Below are 18,620 nucleotides of genomic sequence, written 5' to 3'. Positions count from 1 at the left end.
AAGCAGGGTTCTTTCTATCTTTAAACAGGCGTGATACCCTCTACCTTTAAGCAGGGTTCTTTCTACCTTTAAGCAGGCGTGATACCCTCTACCTTTAAGCAGGGTTCTTTCTACCTTTAAGCAGGCGTGATACCCTCTACCTTTAAGCAGGCGTGATATCCTCTACCTTTAAGCAGGCGTGATACCCTCTACCTTTAAGCAGGGTTCTTTCTATCTTTAAACAGGCGTGATACCCTCTACCTTTAAGCAGGGTTCTTTCTACCTTTTAGCAGGCGTGATACCCTCTACCTTTAAGCAGGGTTCTTTCTACCTTTAAGCAGGCATGATACCCTCTACCTTTAAGCAGGGTTCTTTCTACCTTTTAGCAGGCGTGATACCCTCTACCTTTAAGCAGGGTTCTTTCTACCTTTAAGCAGGCGTGATACCCTCTACCTTTAAGCAGGGTTCTTTCTACCTTTAAGCAGGCATGATACCCTCTACCTTTAAGCAGGGTTCTTTCTATCTTTAAGCAGGTGTGATACCCTCTACCTTTAAGCAGGGTTCTTTCTATCTTTAAGCAGGTGTGATACCCTCTACCTTAAAGCAGGGTTCTTTCTATCTTTAAGCAGGTGTGATACTCTCTACCTTTAAGCAGGGTTCTTTCTACCTTTAAGCAGGCGTGATACTCTCTACCTTTAAGCAGGGTTCTTTCTATCTTTAAGCAGGGTTCTTTCTACCTTTAAGCAGGGTTATTTCTATCTTTAAGCAGGTGTGATACCCTCTACCTTTAAGCAGGTGTTATACCCTCTACCTTTAAGCAGGGTTCTTTCTACCTTTAAGCAGGTGTGATACCCTCTACCTTTAAGCAGGTGTTATACCCTCTACCTTTAAACAGGGTTCTTTCTATCTTTAAGCAGGTGTGATATCCTCTACCTTTAAGCAGGGTTCTTTCTACCTTTAAGCAGGTGTGATACCCTCTACCTTTAAGCAGGTGTGATACCCTCTACCTTTAAGCAGGGTTCTTTCTATCTTTAAGTAGGGTTCTTTCTATCTTTAAGCAGGCGTGATACCCTCTACCTTTAAGCAGGGTTCTTTCTATCTTTAAGCAGGCGTGATACCCTCTACCTTTAAGCAGGGTTCTTTCTATCTTTAAGCAGGTGTGATACCCTCTACCTTTAAGCAGGGTTCTTTCTATCTTTAAGCAGGTGTGATACCCTCTACCTTTAAGCAGGGTTCTTTCTACCTTTAAACAGGTGTGATATCCTCTACCTTTTAGCAAGGTTCTTTCTATCTTTAAGCAGGCGTGATACCCTCTACCTTTAAGCATGATGATGATGATGACTTCGTCAACCATTTTGAAAAGAAGGTCGACGACATCCGATTCTCGTTTGCTAAGTCAAACGACACCGCTGGTTCTGCTCACACTGCCCTACCCTGTGCTTTGACCTCTTTCTCCCCTCTCTCTCCAGATGAAATCTCGCGTCTTGTGACGGCCGGCCGCCCAACAACCTGCCCGCTTGACCCTATCCCCTCCTCTCTTCTCCAGACCATTTCCGGAGACCTTCTCCCTTACCTCACCTCGCTCATCAACTCATCCTTGACCGCTGGCTACGTCCCTTCCGTCTTCAAGAGAGCGAGAGTTGCACCCCTTCTGAAAAAACCTACACTCGATCCCTCCGATGTCAACAACTACAGACCAGTATCCCTTCTTTCTTTTCTCTCCAAAACTCTTGAACGTGCCGTCCTTGGCCAGCTCTCCTGCTATCTCTCTCAGAATGACCTTCTTGATCCAAATCAGTCAGGTTTCAAGACTAGTCATTCAACTGAGACTGCTCTTCTCTGTGTCACGGAGGCGCTCCGCACTGCTAAAGCTAACTCTCTCTCCTCTGCTCTCATCCTTCTAGACCTATCGGCTGCCTTTGATACTGTGAACCATCAGATCCTCCTCTCCACCCTCTCCGAGCTGGGCATCTCCGGCGCGGCCCACGCTTGGATTGCGTCCTACCTGACAGGTCGCTCCTACCAGGTGGCGTGGCGAGAATCTGTCTCCGCACCACGTGCTCTCACCACTGGTGTCCCCCAGGGCTCTGTTCTAGGCCCTCTCCTATTCTCGCTATACACCAAGTCACTTGGCTCTGTCATATCCTCACATGGTCTCTCCTATCATTGCTATGCAGACGACACACAATTAATCTTCTCCTTTCCCCCCTCTGATAACCAGGTGGTGAATCGCATCTCTGCATGTCTGGCAGACATATCAGTGTGGATGACGGATCACCACCTCAAGCTGAACCTCGGCAAGACGGAGCTGCTCTTCCTCCCGGGGAAGGACTGCCCGTTCCATGATCTCGCCATCACGGTTGACAACTCCATTGTGTCCTCCTCCCAGAGTGCTAAGAACCTTGGCGTGATCCTGGACAACACCCTGTCGTTCTCAACTAACATCAAGGCGGTGACCCGTTCCTGTAGGTTCATGCTCTACAACATTCGCAGAGTACGACCCTTCCTCACGCAGGAAGCGGCGCAGGTCCTAATCCAGGCACTTGTCATCTCCCGTCTGGATTACTGCAACTCGCTGTTGGCTGGGCTCCCTGCCTGTGCCATTAAACCCCTACAACTCATCCAGAACGCCGCAGCCCGTCTGGTGTTCAACTTTCCCAAGTTCTCTCACGTCACCCCGCTCCTCCGCTCTCTCCACTGGCTTCCAGTTGAAGCTCGGATCCGCTACAAGACCATGGTGCTTGCTTACGGAGCTGTGAGGGGAACGGCACCTCCGTACCTTCAGGCTCTGATCAGGCCCTACACCCAAACAAGGGCACTGCGTTCATCCACCTCTGGCCTGCTCGCCTCCCTACCTCTGAGGAAGTACAGTTCCCGCTCAGCCCAGTCAAAACTGTTCGCTGCTCTGGCACCCCAATGGTGGAACAAACTCCCTCACGACGCCAGGTCAGCGGAGTCAATCACCACCTTCCGGAGACACCTGAAACCCCACCTCTTTAAGGAATACCTAGGATAGGATAAAGTAATCCTTCTAACCCCCCCCCCCCCCCTTAAAAGAGTTAGATGCACTATTGTAAAGTGGTTGTTCCACTGGATATCATAAGGTGAATGCACCAATTTGTAAGTCGCTCTGGATAAGAGCGTCTGCTAAATGACTTAAATGTAAATGTAAGCAGGTGTGATACCCTCTACCTTTAAGCAGGGTTCTTTCTATCTTTAAGCAGGTGTGATACTCTCTACCTTTAAGCAGGGTTCTTTCTATCTTTAAGCAGGTGTGATATCCTCTACCTTTAAGCAAGCGTGATACCCTCTACCTTTAAGCAGGTGTGATATCCTCTACCTTTAAGCAGGCGTGATACCCTCTACCTTTAAGCAGGTGTGATACCCTCTACCTTTAAGCAGGTGTGATACCCTCTACCTTTAAGCAGGTGTGATACCCTCTACCTTTAAGCAGGGTTCTTTCTATTTTTAAGCAGGTGTGATATCCTCTACCTTTAAGCAGGGTTCTTTCTACCTTTAAGCAGGTGTGATACCCTCTACCTTTAAGCAGGTGTGATACCCTCTACCTTTAAGCAGGGTTCTTTCTATCTTTAAGTAGGGTTCTTTCTATCTTTAAGCAGGCGTGATACCCTCTACCTTTAAGCAGGGTTCTTTCTATCTTTAAGCAGGCGTGATACCCTCTACCTTTAAGCAGGTGTGATACCCTCTACCTTTAAGCAGGGTTCTTTCTATCTTTAAGCAGGTGTGATACCCTCTACCTTTAAGCAGGGTTCTTTCTATCTTTAAGCAGGTGTGATACTCTCTACCTTTAAGCAGGGTTCTTTCTATCTTTAAGCAGGTGTGATACCCTCTACCTTTAAGCAGTTGTGATACCCTCTACCTTTAAGCAGGTGTGATACCTTCTACCTTTAAGCAGGTGTGATACCTTCTACCTTTAAGCAGGGTTCTTTCTACCTTTAAGCAGGTGTGATACCCTCTACCTTTAAGCAGGGTTCTTTCTATCTTTAAGCAGGTGTGATATCCTCTACCTTTAAGCAGGCGTGATACCCTCTACCTTTAAGCAGGTGTGATATCCTCTACCTTTAAGCAGGCGTGATACCCTCTACCTTTAAGCAGGTGTGATACCCTCTACCTTTAAGCAGGGTTCTTTCTATCTTTAAGCAGGTGTGATATCCTCTACCTTTAAGCAGGGTTCTTTCTATCTTTAAGCACGCCCTTTTGATTGCCCAGTGAAAACGCTAAGGACAAGCAGCACCAATTCCCCACAGATCACCACTTGTGCCAGGGTTTAAGGGCTCATGGGTTCAAGTCACAAGACAAAGGATTACAGATGTTTCAAGTCGCAAAGAATCAACAGCAAAGTTAAACCGCGAAGATGGTAACAAGTGAGTGAATATACAATGATACATTTCGTACAACTACGTACAGAGTCAGTAGAAAATAAAGTATATTTTACCACTGTAAATATATGTATATATAGATATATCCTATAAAACAGACCAGTTATGCTATGAATATAGCTACATGTAAAGCTTTATTTCTTATATATTACTAAAGACAGTACAGTATCAGTGGTTCCCTGACCATTCCAGCTGAAATGGCTTCTGACCAAGCATCTCCTCAGGGCAGCCCTTGCCTTATACCAAGGACCTGATGCAACCGTAGAATTATAATTCCATGGTCCGATGCTGCACCCCTCCACAGGCTGAGCGGTAAGCTCAGGGTGGGTACGAGGAGGAGGAGGGTGAGACCACGGAGGGAGCTGTCGGATGGCTGGACCCCTTTGGGAGCGTCCTCCCCTCTCCTCATCTCCAGGGCATGTCTGTGCCTCCTGTACCGATTTTAGCCTTTCACAGAGATCTTGTTCTCCACGGCAGCAAGCATGGAACAGAATCGGGAGTTCTCATTGGTCAGCAGTTTGGACGGCTCATCAAACTCCACCACCTAAATGAAATGGAGGATGGGGAAAACAAAAAAAAAACAAGTCTTTAGGGATTCCTTGGAGCATAGATTTGGGGGAGTATCACTACATACATGACGATTTAGTTAGACCTAAAAGCCTTCCAAGCCCATTAGCCAGTTGTAGAGACAGGAAATGTGAATGTATGTAACCTCACGTTCCGCCTCCGTATGACCGACCCGAGATTCGAACCCTTGTTTAAAACAACTCTTTGTGACCACAAAGCAGCTTCCCGCCCTACCAAAACCGTGGCTTAGGTTGAGCTACAGGGCAACACAGCTTCAGGACTCACTAGCTAGCTAGTTCTGCTACACACATAGTACTAATCTTTCGTAAAAGGCGAGCGAATGTACAGTAGATGAGCTTGTGTTGTGTGTACCTGTCCCTGGTTGAGCACCATAATGCGGTCACAGTTGAGTACGGTGTGCAGCCGGTGGGCTATGGTCAGGGTGGTGCAGTCCTGAAAGGCATTGCGGATTGTCTCCTGGATCAGAGAATCCGTCTCTGTGTCCATTGCTGCCGTTGCCTCGTCCAAGATCAGGACCTGAGAGGGGAGGGGTCACCGAGACCTAAGTCAGAAAGGTGCTGTGACCGTAGAAGATTAAAGTTATCCTTCTACCCACAAGGTTGGCTACCTGGAATACCATTGGACGTCAACACACATGGAAATTACAATTCTCTCAATTCCCATTTTGTAGGGTACCTTGCACTGTCTGAGCAGGACTCTAGCAACACAGAGCAGCTGTCTCTCTCCCACGGAGAAGTTCTCTCCGTTCTCCACCACCTCTGACTCCAGCTTCAGGGGCAGCTGAGACACCTGGATGGATGGATGGATGGAGGGGAAGAGAGAGAGAGTACTGAATCAAAGACAGGAAATTGAACATGGGTCTAATTTCTCAGTCCTGTGTTACCAATGCCGTTGTGAGCCTCTGTGTCTCTAACTCTATCCCACAAGCATCTTTCTAAAAACCAGTCATCTAGTGTAGTCTCTTACTCTGGACGCCCGAGTCCCGGATACTCACACACTCCTTCATGTGTGTCCGCTCCAGAGCGTCCCAGATCAGCTCCTCTGCGTATCGGTTAAAGGGGTCCAGGTTTGACCTGGGGGTGGATAGAGGACAAGGACAACTTCAAGACAATGCACCGGCAGTCACCAGATTACATTGGGACGAAAGGGAAAATCCCATGTGCCAACTCAGCAAGACCACACAACCACATCCGGGACGACCAGGCTCGTGACAGTGTTCGTTTACAGTCACAATAGTACAGTGAGAGTTCGAGTGGCGTGCCCACCTGACTGTGCCGCTGAACAGCACAGGCTCCTGAGGGATAATGGACAGCTTGCTGCGGAGGTCGGCCAGGCCGATGTCACAGATGTTGATGCCGTCTATCTTGATGGAGCCGCCACAGGGCTCCACCAGACGGAACAGAACTACACCCAGAGAAGACTTCCCTGTGGACAGAGCAGGACAGGGAGGACATACTCTGTAGAATTAGAATGATGTAACAGTCACAAGCCATAAAACACATCCGGAGCTAGCCACCTCAGCTCAGGGATGTCCTTCGAGAGACCAGAATGGCATTGACTTGAATGGCATTGTCTGTTCTAGTCATTCAAGTCATTTGCATTCTTTCAGTGATTTTAGATTAAATTTAAAAAGATAAATGTTTCAATAGGAATGAAGTGAAATTGACCTTGTTCCTGGATGTAAAACAGATGAGATGATATTATATGGGTAGGATTTTCAGATACATGATCAAACAGGGCACTGCTTCGAGAGATGCTTCCCTGACTGTTTCCACTGACCTGAGCCCGTCCGGCCCACTATGCCAATCTTCTCCTTGGGCCGGATAGTGCAGGACAAGTTCTTGAGAACCAGTGGCAAATTGTCTCTGTACCTCATCTCAGTCCCATCAAACACCACCTCACCCTCCTGGGGCCAGTCTGGTGGGGGCGCCTTGTTCTTGATGCGGGCCGGGGCCTCCAGCGCTAGAGACTGGGGGAAAGCAGGGGAGACCGCTCTGGGGTTCATCATAATAATAAAACTGCACTTCAATTGTTTAGCACCTTTCAAACACATACATTGCAGCCCAAAATGCTTAAAATGTGCAGTTAAAGTAACTCTGAAAAACTCTAGGACATCTGTCTTCTTAGGGTTTTCTAGTTTTAGAATGATGAAAACACGCTGTAGGTCACAGTGGTAGTGAGACAACATATGCAGTGAGAGTGTGCAGTGCCATGTATTAGTAGTGCAGTAACCTCAATGTAGTGGTGAATTCTCTCCACAGAAGTGAAGCGAGCCTCAGTTTCAGAGGCTAGTCTGACTGTGAACTGGAACAGCCCTGTGAGCTGAAAGAGAGTGAGTGAGAGGGAGAGAGGGATAAGACATTATTTTAATGGGTTCTAAACTTGAAATATGAAATATCCTTTTTAATGTTACTGAGGGAGAGAAGGGAAATGCAGAACATTTACGTTCTGTCAGAACATGTTATTGTTAGACATTAGGTATCCTATGGAAAGGAGAAGGGCCACAGTCTGGTACAAGTCAACAGGACAGCCAGGAGTTGGGGAGGAGTGAGGAATGTGGGCCGAGGTCAGGTCAGATGAAGTGAGAAAGAACAGGCATCACTAAAGAAGTCTAGCAACAGAGTTGTAGTGGCTGTCCAGATGTGTACGGAGAAGACTCAGCATAGGAGGAAGGTTTAAATACCAGTGCTTGTGTAAATATGTCTGTCTTATGCAGCTGTGTGACCCAGTGGGTGAATAAACTTGGTTTGAGCTTTACTAGTCGTCCGTGAGTTTAGTTACAACCTAACAATTTATACAATTATATGTATTAATGTCATCTATACTACTGTAACCATGTCCTCTTTTAATCAAGTTTCTAATAAGTATCTATAAGATGTTTTGTCATTCAATATAATGGATCCAGACAGCTCTGTTTAGATATATAACAACCAACCAAGGGAAAGATGAGTGACCGAAACAGAGAAGAAGATAGAGGAAGTAACAGAGTAAAGGGGGGACAGACTAGGGGAGTAATACTGCTAAGTGACAAGAAAAGTGACAGAAACAGAGGAAAAGATAGAGGAAGTAACAGAGAGTAAAGGGGGGACAGACTAGGGGAGTAATACTGCTAAGTGAAGAGAAAGTGACAGAAACAGAGGAGAAGATAGAGGAAGTAACAGAGAGTAAAGGGGGGACAGACTAGGGGAGTAATACTGCTAAGTAAAGAGAAAAGTGAGGGGAAGAAGGCAGAGGAAAGCTGTGGTGGTAAGAGAAAAGCATCTATTTTATAATATATCTGCCACTTAAGCAGACACTTTTATCGTGAACCATTTACAGTACAGTGAGTGTACTGCATACTGTAAGTAAATGTCATCCCTGCGGGAATGGAACCTAAAACCTAAGCATTGCTGGCACAAAGCTCTTACCAACTGAGTCACACCATGTGTGTAAAAAAACATCACTTAGTCATCCATTGACATCAATGCATAAATAAGTGAAAATTAGTAAGATGTGTCCTCAACCTGAAAGTCGTCTATGGGCCAGGAGAAACTATAATCCATGGTCCGGTTTTCTTAAAAACAGCCACTACAAACTTGTGCTGCTGCACAAGTGTGATAGGGGCATCAGTGCAATGTAAAAAAGAAAAGGCCATGACATTTACAGATGCCCCCATGATTCCTCTTGGATTTTTAGCAAGCTAACCCATTTAAGTAGAAGTTAAGATTCCCCCCCCGTAGCGAGTGATTTCTTCAAAGCAGAGGCACTGACCTGCACAGCGTAGGAGATGGCCAGGCCGGCGTAGGCCGGGGGGATCTGTCCATGCATGAGGACTATCATGAGCGCTGTGATGCTGATCAGAGACACACTGATGACGTCCAGCCGCACGGCCAGCCAGCGCATGGCACAGCTGAACAGGTAGAAAGGAGCCTGGTTCTGATCCAGGAGCTCCTGATACCTGGAGACCACAACAGACGGGAAGCTTGAGGAAAAAGTACAACTTTTGAATCCTTGGTTTCTCGCTTTAGCCATCAAGGAACTAGGATACTTGAAAGGGGCTATATGGAACTTTGTCTCTGGGGGTGCTCCCCTAAATGGACAGAATAGACAGACATGACCTCACTGTAAAGAAAGTTAATGCCTCCCCACACTCATGAACAAAGGCATATTGTTTGCCTATAACTGAGGATTTGTGTGATTTCATGAGATAATACATACAGTGGGGAGAACAAGTATTTGATACACTGATGATTTTGCAGGTTTTCCTACTTACAAAGCATGTAGAGGTCTGTAATTTTTATCATAGGTACACTTCAACTGTGAGAGACGGAATCTAAAACAAAAATCCAGAAAATCACATTGTATGATTTTTAAGTAATTAATTTGCATTTTATTGCATGACATAAGTATTTGATACATCAGAAAAGCAGAACTTAATATTTGGTACAGAAACCTTAGTTTGCAATTACAGAGATCATACGTTTCCTGTAGTTCTTGACCAGGTTTGCACACACTGCAGCAGGGATTTTGGCCCACTCCTCCATACAGACCTTCTCCAGATCCTTCAGGTTTCGGGGCTGTCGCTGGGCAATACGGACTTTCGGCTCCCTCCAAAGATTTTCTATTGGGTTCAGGTCTGGAGACTGGCTAGGCCACTCCAGGACCTTGAGATGCTTCTTACGGAGCCACTCCTTAGTTGCCCTGGCTGTGTGTTTCGGGTCGTTGTCATGCTGGAAGACCCAGCCACGACCCATCTTCAATGCTCTTACTGAGGGAAGGAGGTTGTTGGTGTAGATCTCGCGATACATGGCCCCATCCATCCTCCCCTCAATACGGTGCAGTCGTCCTGTCCCCTTTGCAGAAAAGCATCCCCAAAGAATGATGTTTCCACCTCCATGCTTCACGGTTGGGATGGTGTTCTTGGGGTTGTACTCATCCTTCTATTCCTCCAAACACGGCGAGTGGAGTTTAGAGCAAAAAGCTCTATTTTTGTCTCATCAGACCACATGACCTTCTCCCATTCCTCCTCTGGATCATCCAGATGGTCATTGGCAAACTTCAGACGGGCCTGGACATGCGCTGGCTTGAGGAGGGGGACCTTGCGTGCGCTGCAGGATTTTAATCCATGACGGCGTAGTGTGTTACTAATGGTTTTCTTTGAGACTGTGGTCCCAGCTCTCTTCAGGTCATTGACCAGGTCCTGCCGTGTAGTTCTGGGCTGATCCCTCACATTCCTCATGATCATTGATGCCCCACGAGGTGAGATCTTGCATGGAGCCCCAGACCGAGGGTGATTGACCGTCATCTTGAACTTCTTCCATTTTCTAATAATTGTGCCAACAGTTGTTGCCTTCTCATCAAGCTGCTTGCCTATTGTCCTGTAGCCCATCCCAGCCTTGTACAGGTCTACAATTTATCCCTGATGTCCTTACACAGCTCTCTGGTCTTGGCCATTGTGGAGAGGTTGGAGTCTGTTTGATTGAGTGTGTGGACAGGTGTCTTTTATACAGGTAACGAGTTCAAACAGGTGCAGTTAATACAGGTAATGAGTGGAGAACAGGAGGGCTTCTTAAAGAAAAACTAACAGGTCTGTGAGAGCCGGAATTCTTACTGGTTGGTAGGTGATCAAATACTTATGTCATGCAATAAAATGCAAATTAATTACTTAAAAATCATACAATGTGATTTTCTGGACTTTTGTTTTAGATTCCGTCTCTCACAGTTGAAGTGTACCTATGATAAAAATGACAGACCTCTACATGCTTTGTAAGTAGGAAAACCTGCAAAATCGGCAGTGTATCAAATACTTGTTCTCCCCACTGTATATTAATATGACATCATATATAAACCATAGAGGCAACATTCAAGTGAACATATGACGTAAACAATTATAGACTAAACTTCCATAGTGCATATTTAACGAGACTGATCCGAGGGGTTTGGAGGAGCATATTTGGGATTAGCTTCCCCGCATACTAAATCTGAAGGGATAGTTTGGGATTTTGGCAATGAAGCCCTTTATCTACTTCCAAATAGTCAGATGAACTCGTGGATACCATTTGTATGTCTCTACGTCCAGTGTGAAACAGAGATGGGACCAAGTCACAATTTTGCTAGTCCTAAGCAAGTCTCAAGTCTTAACCTTCGAGTCTCGATTCAAGTCCCAAGTAATAATGGGCAAGTCTCAAGTAAAGTCCCAAGTTCCACAGCTCAAGTCAAGTCAAGTCACAAGTCACAAGTCCCTAATACTGAGTTTCCAGTCCTCAAGTCAATGGTTTTATGCAAATGTAAATGCCTTTTTTTACACTACTAGTACACTACATAATAAACTTGAGTCAAAGATCATATTATACATGTATTTTATTACTAAACTCAGCAAAAAAAGAAACGTCCTCTCACTGTCAAATGTGTTAATTTTCAGCAAACTTAACATGTGTAAATATTTGTATGAACATAACAAGATTCAACAACTGAGACATAAACTGAACAAGTTCCACAGATATGTGACTAACAGAAATTGAATAATGTGTCCCTGAACAAATGGGGGGTCAAAATCAAAAGTATCAGTCAGTATCTGTTGTGGCCACCAGCTGCATTAAGTACTGCAGTGCATCTCCTCCTCATGGACTGCACCAGATTTGCCAGTTCTTGCTGTGAGATGTTACCCCACTCTTCCACCAAGGCACCTGCAAGTTCCCGGATATTTCTGGGGGGGAATGGCCCTAGCCCTCACCCTCCAAACCAACAGGTCCCAGACGTACTCAATGGGATTGATATCCGGGCTCTTCGCTGGCCATGGCAGAACACTGACATTCCTGTCTTGCAGGAAATCACGCACAGAACGAGCAGTATGGCTGGTGGTATTGTCATGCTGGAGGGTCAGGATGAGCCTGCAGAAAGGGTACCACATGAGGGAGGAGGATGTCTTCCCTGTAACGCACAGCGTTGAGATTGCCTGCAATAACAACAAGCTCAGTCCGATGATGCTGTGACACACCGCCCCAGACCATGACGGACCCTCTACCTCCGAATTGATCCCGCTCCAGAGTACAGGCCTCGGTGTAACGCTCATTCCTTCGACGATAAACGCGAATCCGACCATCACCCCTGGTGAGACAAAACCGCGACTCGACAGTGAAGAGCACTTTTTGCCAGTCCTGTCTGGTCCAGCGACGGTGGGTTTGTGCCCATAGGTGACGTTGTTGCCGGTGATGTCTGGTGAGGACCTGCCTTACAACAGGCCTACAAGCCCTCAGCCCAGCCTCTCTCAGCCTATTGCGGACAGTCTGAGCACTGATGGAGGGATTGTGCTTTCCTGGTGTAACTCGGGCAGTTGTTGTTGCCATCCTGTACCTGTCCCGCAGGTGTGATGTTCGGATGTACCAATCCTGTGCAGGTGTTGTTACATGTGGTCTACCACTGCGAGAACGATCAGCTGTCTGTCCTGTCACACTGTAGCACTGTCTTAGGCATCTCACAGTACAGACATTGCAATTTATTGCCCTGGCCACATCTGCAGTCCTCATGCCTCCTTGCAGCATGCCTAAGGCACGTTCACGCAGATGAGCAGGGACCCCGGGCATCTTTCTCTTGGTGTTTTTCAGAGTCAGTAGAAAGGCCTCTTTAGTGTCCTTAGTTTTCATAACTGTGACCTTAATTGCCTACCGTCTGTAAGCTGTTAGTGTCTTAACGACCGTTCCACAGGTGCATGTTCATTAATTGTTTATGGGTCATTGAATAAGCATGGGAAACAGTGTTTCCCTTTACAATGAAGATCTGTGAAGTTATTTGGATTTTTACGAATTATCTTTGATTATCTAAGGACTTTTATGCTACATTATCATCATTCATTCCCTCGCTCTTGCAATGCATTGCTTTTGCAAAAGATCAAAATTGGTCAAGAGTCTATCACCCATTTGTGAGGTATGGGGCCGCAGTATAATTCCCCCATGGCTGAACACACGCTCCACATTATGCTGGCATTGCAAAAGGCTGGAGAATATCGCCAACTCTTTCAGTAGTTTCCACACTCTCAATGAAAATATAAATTCCTTATGCCCCCTTTTCCAGCATCCGACAACTTCAGGTAGTCGCAATGAAGCACTGCTCTCACCTGCCTCAGACTGCGTTTTTACCCAAAGTAGTGTTGATGGTCTCCTGTTCTTCAACTTCCAGGTTATTCCATATGTCTGGATCATCTAGGTGGTAATCATCATGGAAAGCCTCTTCCTCTTCACTTGGGAAGCACACTGAACACCTATTTCATGTTAGCTGCAATGTCACATAATGTAATCAACTTATGTTTGATCCCATACTAGTCACAGATGCCTGCAAACTGCTCGCATATTCGCTCCCCTGTGTGTGATCCTCTAAAGCGGTTACCACCCAGCAGATTGCACTTTCAGTCCAGTGGGCGGTGACTCCAAGGAATTCTCTCATCTTTCTGTCAGACCATATGTCTACTATGACAAAGATGCGGTCAGCTTGTGTCATCTGGTCTTTGAGTTTTGCTTCGCTGTCGGGCAACCAGGTTGTCAATCTTGGAGGTTATGGCTCTGCAACACACTGGGGAGTATTTGCTATCAACAACTGACAAAAAGTGATGAAAGCTCGTGTTCAACGATAGACAGGGGCATGTTTACAATCCACAATCAGGTCTGACATTATGGAATTGGTGATAGCTTTTTGCTGTGGATGGTTTGTGTTGTACAGATTTGGAAAATGTGAGGCTGCTGATCATCTCGCTCTTCTGGTATTCATCAAAGCTATAAAATACGATTTAAAAAATGTATTAAAACATTTTGCTATATGATGGAGATGACAAAATCTCAATGTCACCATATTTTTTGTTTGAATTCATGAATGCGCATATTTAAGGAACCTGCTATTATACAGTCGGTAATTATCTATGTATTTAGATACATTTCCGTGTAAAAATGTTTTAATAGTAGGCCTACATAGGGATGTTAAAAACTCCGGGAACCATTGCAAGCTAGTAAGTTCGAGAACATTACCTCACCTTAGCTAGAAATGTCCAATTAGAGTCGAGTGTTGTTGTCCCCACCCCACTCCCGCCCACTGGATGCGAGTTGCGGTCTGTGGAGGTTGGTTGGCTAATAACAGAAGGTGTTGCGAGAGGAGGTGAGAGGATGAGAGGAAGGTGATGCCCTTTTGGGATGGGGAAATCTAAACAAGTCTCCCTCATCTCTTGACTCATACAGCTCAAGTTACATCCCAAGTCATAGATGCTCAAGTCAAAGTCGAGTGGCAAATGCGTATTCTTTCCGCCAAGTCAAGTCGCAAAATTTGCGACTCGAGTAGTACTTGAGTCCAAGTCACGTGACCCAACATCTCTGGTATGAAGGAAGTTAGTTTTGCAAACCAACGTGAACTAGCATTAGCGCTATCAATGCTAGCTGTACCCAAAGACTTCCAGTTTTTTTGCACTAAGCTAGTTAGCATTGGCTTGTGAAACTACCTCAAACTTCATACTGGACGCAGAGACATAAAAATGGTATCCACATCATCTCACTCTGGGGAAGTTGATAAAGAGCATCATTGCCAAAATCCCAAAGTATCCCTTTAACCATTAATGGGGAAAATGTCAAACTGACCCCAGATCAATGTCTAGAGGCAACTTCACCCTACACCTCAACGGCTCACCTGTCCAGGAACTCGTGGCCCCTGTTGTAGGCGTGGATGGTGGAGAGGCCCTGGATGCTGGAGGTGATGTGCGAGACGAAGGGCGACTGGGTGACGTTGTCTAGGCGCTTGAGCTCGCGGATGAACACGCGCGACACCATGTGGAGCATGGTGAAGAGCAGCACCAGGGGGCCCACAGCCACTAGGAACCAGGGGAAGATGCTGCCGATCACGCCCAGACAGAAGAAGACCAGGATGACGTTCTGGATGAACATCTCTACCTGGAACGGCAGCCGCGTGTCCACTGGGAGGGAGGAAGAGGGGGGAGAGAGAAGGAAGAGAGAAAGAAACATAGTTCAGTGACTATTACTTATTCCACTTGTGTAATCACCAAAAATGCTCAACTTTATTGCTATCATTACAGTTACAAAGACATTATGAAATTGCTCTGTACGGAACAACATTGTTGTTACAGTACTTAGTGTAACACACAAGTACAAAAGCAGCTTCATGTTAAAAGGATATTTCAGTATTTTGGCAATGAAGACCTTCATCTACTTCCCCAGAGTCAGATTAACTCATGGATATCATTTTTATGTCTCTGAGTTCAGTTTGAAGGAAGTTGCCAATTAGCGAAAATGAAATTGCTAACTAGCGTTAGCGCAATGACTGGCAGTTTATGGGACCGTCCTGTAGACCAGGGGACTTCAAACTTTTCTTGCCCAGGGACAAAATAAATAAATAAAATGTCTTATCTTATCACGATAATGGCAAGGAGAAGTAAATGAACAGATGTGGTAGATTTTCATTATTCTGACCTCCCCACATTATAATTGGAAGAGGAAGTGTAAACTCTAACATAGCCTATTAGCTAGAAAGTTAACTCCAAACACATTTTCCCTAAGAGCGACTGTTAGCCATATGTCCAAGTCAAGAAAGCTTAACAGCAGCCAGCGGCACTTGTGCAAAGGTAGCCTATTCGCGGGTGCTTTTTCAAAGCCTATGTCAGATACTTCAGTGAGTGTAATTGGGTCTTTCCACCAATTCGGTGCCTTTTGAGATGTGTATGTTTGTATGTATTTTTTCTTTCCCACCTGATTTTAACATTCTCATAAAAAGCACATGTTCAACTTAATAAAAAGCATGTTTTTCCATCAAGAGGTTAAATAAAAAAATGACTATAGTAAGTGCCTATTAAGTACCAAATAAAGTAACATGGTTGACCGTAACAGGGTTGACGATTTCATCTTAAATCAGCAATCGATCCCCGTGTGAATGGGGAAATGGAAGCCTGTGGTGTGCAACAGGGAGTGGCAATTGAATGCTAGCTTCACAAAAAACGAACTACATATTAACACTCAGTTTTCCACCACCACAAAAAAAAGAAAATACACCAGCTCCGTGCTTGATTTGACTATTAGACGTTCAATGTTTCTTTTGAAAAACAATATTTATTTTTAAACCATATTAAAATGACAGTTCACGTAACAGGGTTGACCTTAAAATGAGGGACCGTGTTTACTTTTTTAGAGCTTTTTTACAGCTTACAGACGGTAGGCAATTAAGGTTACAGTTATGAAAACTAAGGACACTAAAGATGCCTTTCTACTGACTCTTAAAATGAATCACTAGTCACATGAAATTCATAATAATCTTCAGAAATTACTTTGTCAAAGTAACAAAATAAATAGGGCTTTACAATGGTGGTGACAACTTGGGAGAAATATTGGGGTTAAGTGGGTTAAAATCTTTATGGAAGTCACAGAGGGTGCACAGACGGATCATGTCAAAATGCTGAATTTTGGCACTTTAGCAGCTTCATTAAATAGTAGCCGCAAAACACCAGTCTCAACGTCAACAGTGAAGAGGCGATTCCGGGATGCTGGCCTTCTAGGCAGAGTTCCTCTGTCCAGTGTCTGTTATTTTGCCCATCTTAATATTTTATTTTTATTGGCCAGTCTGAGATATGGCTCTTTCTTTGCAACTCTGCCTAGAAGGCCAGCATCCCGGAGTCGCCTCTTCACTGTTGACGATGAGACTGGTGTTTTGCGGGTACTATTTAATGAAGCTGCCAGTTGAGGACTTGCGAGGAGTCTGTTTCTCAAACTAGACACTCTAATGTACTTGTCCTCTTGCTCAGTTGTGCACCGGGGCCTCCCACTCCTCTTTCTATTCTGGTTAGAGACAGTTTGTGCTGTTCTGTTAAGGGAGTTGTACGAGATCTTCAGTTTCCTGGCAGTTTCTGGCATGGAATAGCCTTCATTTCTCAGAACAAGAATAGACTGACGAGTTTCAGAAGAAAGATCTTTGTTTCTGGCCATTTTGAGACTGTAATCGAACCCACAAATGCTGACGCTCCAGATACTCAACTAGTCCAAAGGTGGACAGTTTTATTGCTTCTTTAATCAGAACGACAGTTTTCAGCTGTGCTAACATAATTGCAAAAGGGTTTTCTAATGATCAATTAGCCTTTTAAAATTATAAACTTGGATTAACTAACACACAGTGCCGTTGGAACACAGGAGTGATGGTTGCCGATAATGGGCCTCTGTACGCCTTTGTAGATATTCCATAAAAAAAATCTGCCGTTTCCAGCTACAATAGTTATTTACAACATCTACACTGTATTTCTGATCAATTTGATGTTATTTTAATGGACAAAAAAAGTGCTTTTCTTTCAAAAACAAAGACATTTCTAAGTGACCCCAAACTTTTGAACGGTAGTGTATTTATATACACACACACACACTACATTTGGAAAGTATTCAGACCCCTCGACTTTTTCCACATTTTGTTACATTACAGACTAATTCTAAAATTGATTAAATCGTTTTTTCCCCTCATCAATCAACACACAACACCCCATAATGACAAAGGAAAAACAGTTGTTTTTTTTGGCAAGTTTATAAAATAAAACTACGGAAATATCACATTTACATAAGTATTCAGACCCATTACTCAGCACCTTTGGCAGCAATTTCAGTCTTCTTGGGTATGATGCTACAAGCTTCTCTGCAGATCCTCTCAAGCTCCGTCAGTTTTGACGGGGAGCATCGCTGCACAGCTATTTTCAGGTCTCTCCAGAGATGTTCAATCGGGTTCAAGTCCGGGCTCTGGCTGGGAAACTCAAGGACATTCAGAGACTTGTTCCGAAGCCACTCCTGTATTGGGTTGGCTGTGTGCTTAGGTTCGTTGTCCTGTTGGAAGTTGAACCTTCACCCCAGTCTGAGGTCCTGAGCGCTCTGCAGCAGATTTTCATCAAGGATCTGACTAGTCTCCCAGTCTCTGCCACTGAAAAACATCCCCACAGCATGATGCTGCCACCACCATGCTTCACCGTAGGGATGGTGCCAGATTTCCTCCAGACGTGACGCTTGGCATTCAGGCTAAAGAGTTCAATCTTGGTTTCATCAGACCAGAGAATATTGTTTATTTTGGCAAACTCCAAGCGGGCTGTCGTGTGGCTTCCGTCTGGTCACTCTACCATAAAGGCCTCATTGGTCGAGTGCTGCAGAGATGGTTGTCCTTCTGTAAGGTTTTCCCATCTCCACAGAGGAATGCTGGAGGTCTGTCAGAGTGACCATAGGGTTCTTAGTAACCTCCCTGACCAAGGCCTTTCTCCCCCGATTGCTCAGTTCGGCTGGGTGGCCAGCTCTAGGACGAGTCTTGGTGGTTACAAACTTCTTCCATTTAAGAATGATGTGGGCCACTGTGTTTTTGGGGACCTTTAATGCTGCAGAAATGTTTTGGTACCCTTCCACAGATCTGTTCCTCGACACTATCCTGTCTCGGAGCTCTCTATTCCTTTGACCTCATTGCGAGGTTTTTGCTCTAACATGCACTGTCAACTGTGTATTTAATATTGTCACACTTGAGTTCTAAAGGTCGCCACAGCATGAGTTGTTTTATGCACATGATTTCAGAAGGCACTCACTGTTCCAAAATGTGATTGTTATGTAACAGGACAGTTAACACACACGCTGCCAGCTAATTATCGATTGGCTGCTTCAACTGGTCAATTTCTAATTATTT

General features: G+C 45.1%; 1 protein-coding gene across 4 annotated transcripts in view; it reads right to left on the bottom strand.

Moving 5' to 3' along the window:
• Positions 1-4,494: 4,494 nt before the first annotated feature.
• The window catches only part of LOC139549360 (ATP-binding cassette sub-family C member 5-like), an 87,342-nt gene continuing 73,216 nt past the window's right edge, over positions 4,495-18,620 (bottom strand). For 3 of the 4 annotated variants that reach the window (XM_071359785.1, XM_071359787.1, XM_071359789.1), the window contains 9 exons: positions 14,610-14,892; positions 8,718-8,904; positions 7,200-7,289; positions 6,747-6,936; positions 6,233-6,392; positions 5,962-6,040; positions 5,643-5,756; positions 5,319-5,483; positions 4,495-4,923 (listed from right to left, as the gene is read on the bottom strand). In XM_071359785.1, coding sequence (XP_071215886.1) covers positions 4,822-4,923; positions 5,319-5,483; positions 5,643-5,756; positions 5,962-6,040; positions 6,233-6,392; positions 6,747-6,936; positions 7,200-7,289; positions 8,718-8,904; positions 14,610-14,892 — 1,370 coding nt within the window. In that variant the 3' untranslated portion in view covers positions 4,495-4,821. Of the gene's footprint in view, positions 4,924-5,318; positions 5,484-5,642; positions 5,757-5,933; positions 6,041-6,232; positions 6,393-6,746; positions 6,937-7,199; positions 7,290-8,717; positions 8,905-14,609; positions 14,893-18,620 lie in introns of those variants that run through there. The other variant, XM_071359786.1, reaches the window with a different exon arrangement.

This window comes from Salvelinus alpinus, chromosome 22 (genome assembly GCF_045679555.1).
Source record: "Salvelinus alpinus chromosome 22, SLU_Salpinus.1, whole genome shotgun sequence".
Lineage (NCBI taxonomy): Eukaryota > Metazoa > Chordata > Actinopteri > Salmoniformes > Salmonidae > Salvelinus > Salvelinus alpinus.
The sequence above is the reverse complement of the archived record's forward strand: the minus strand, read 5'-3'. Positions and strand labels throughout refer to the sequence as shown.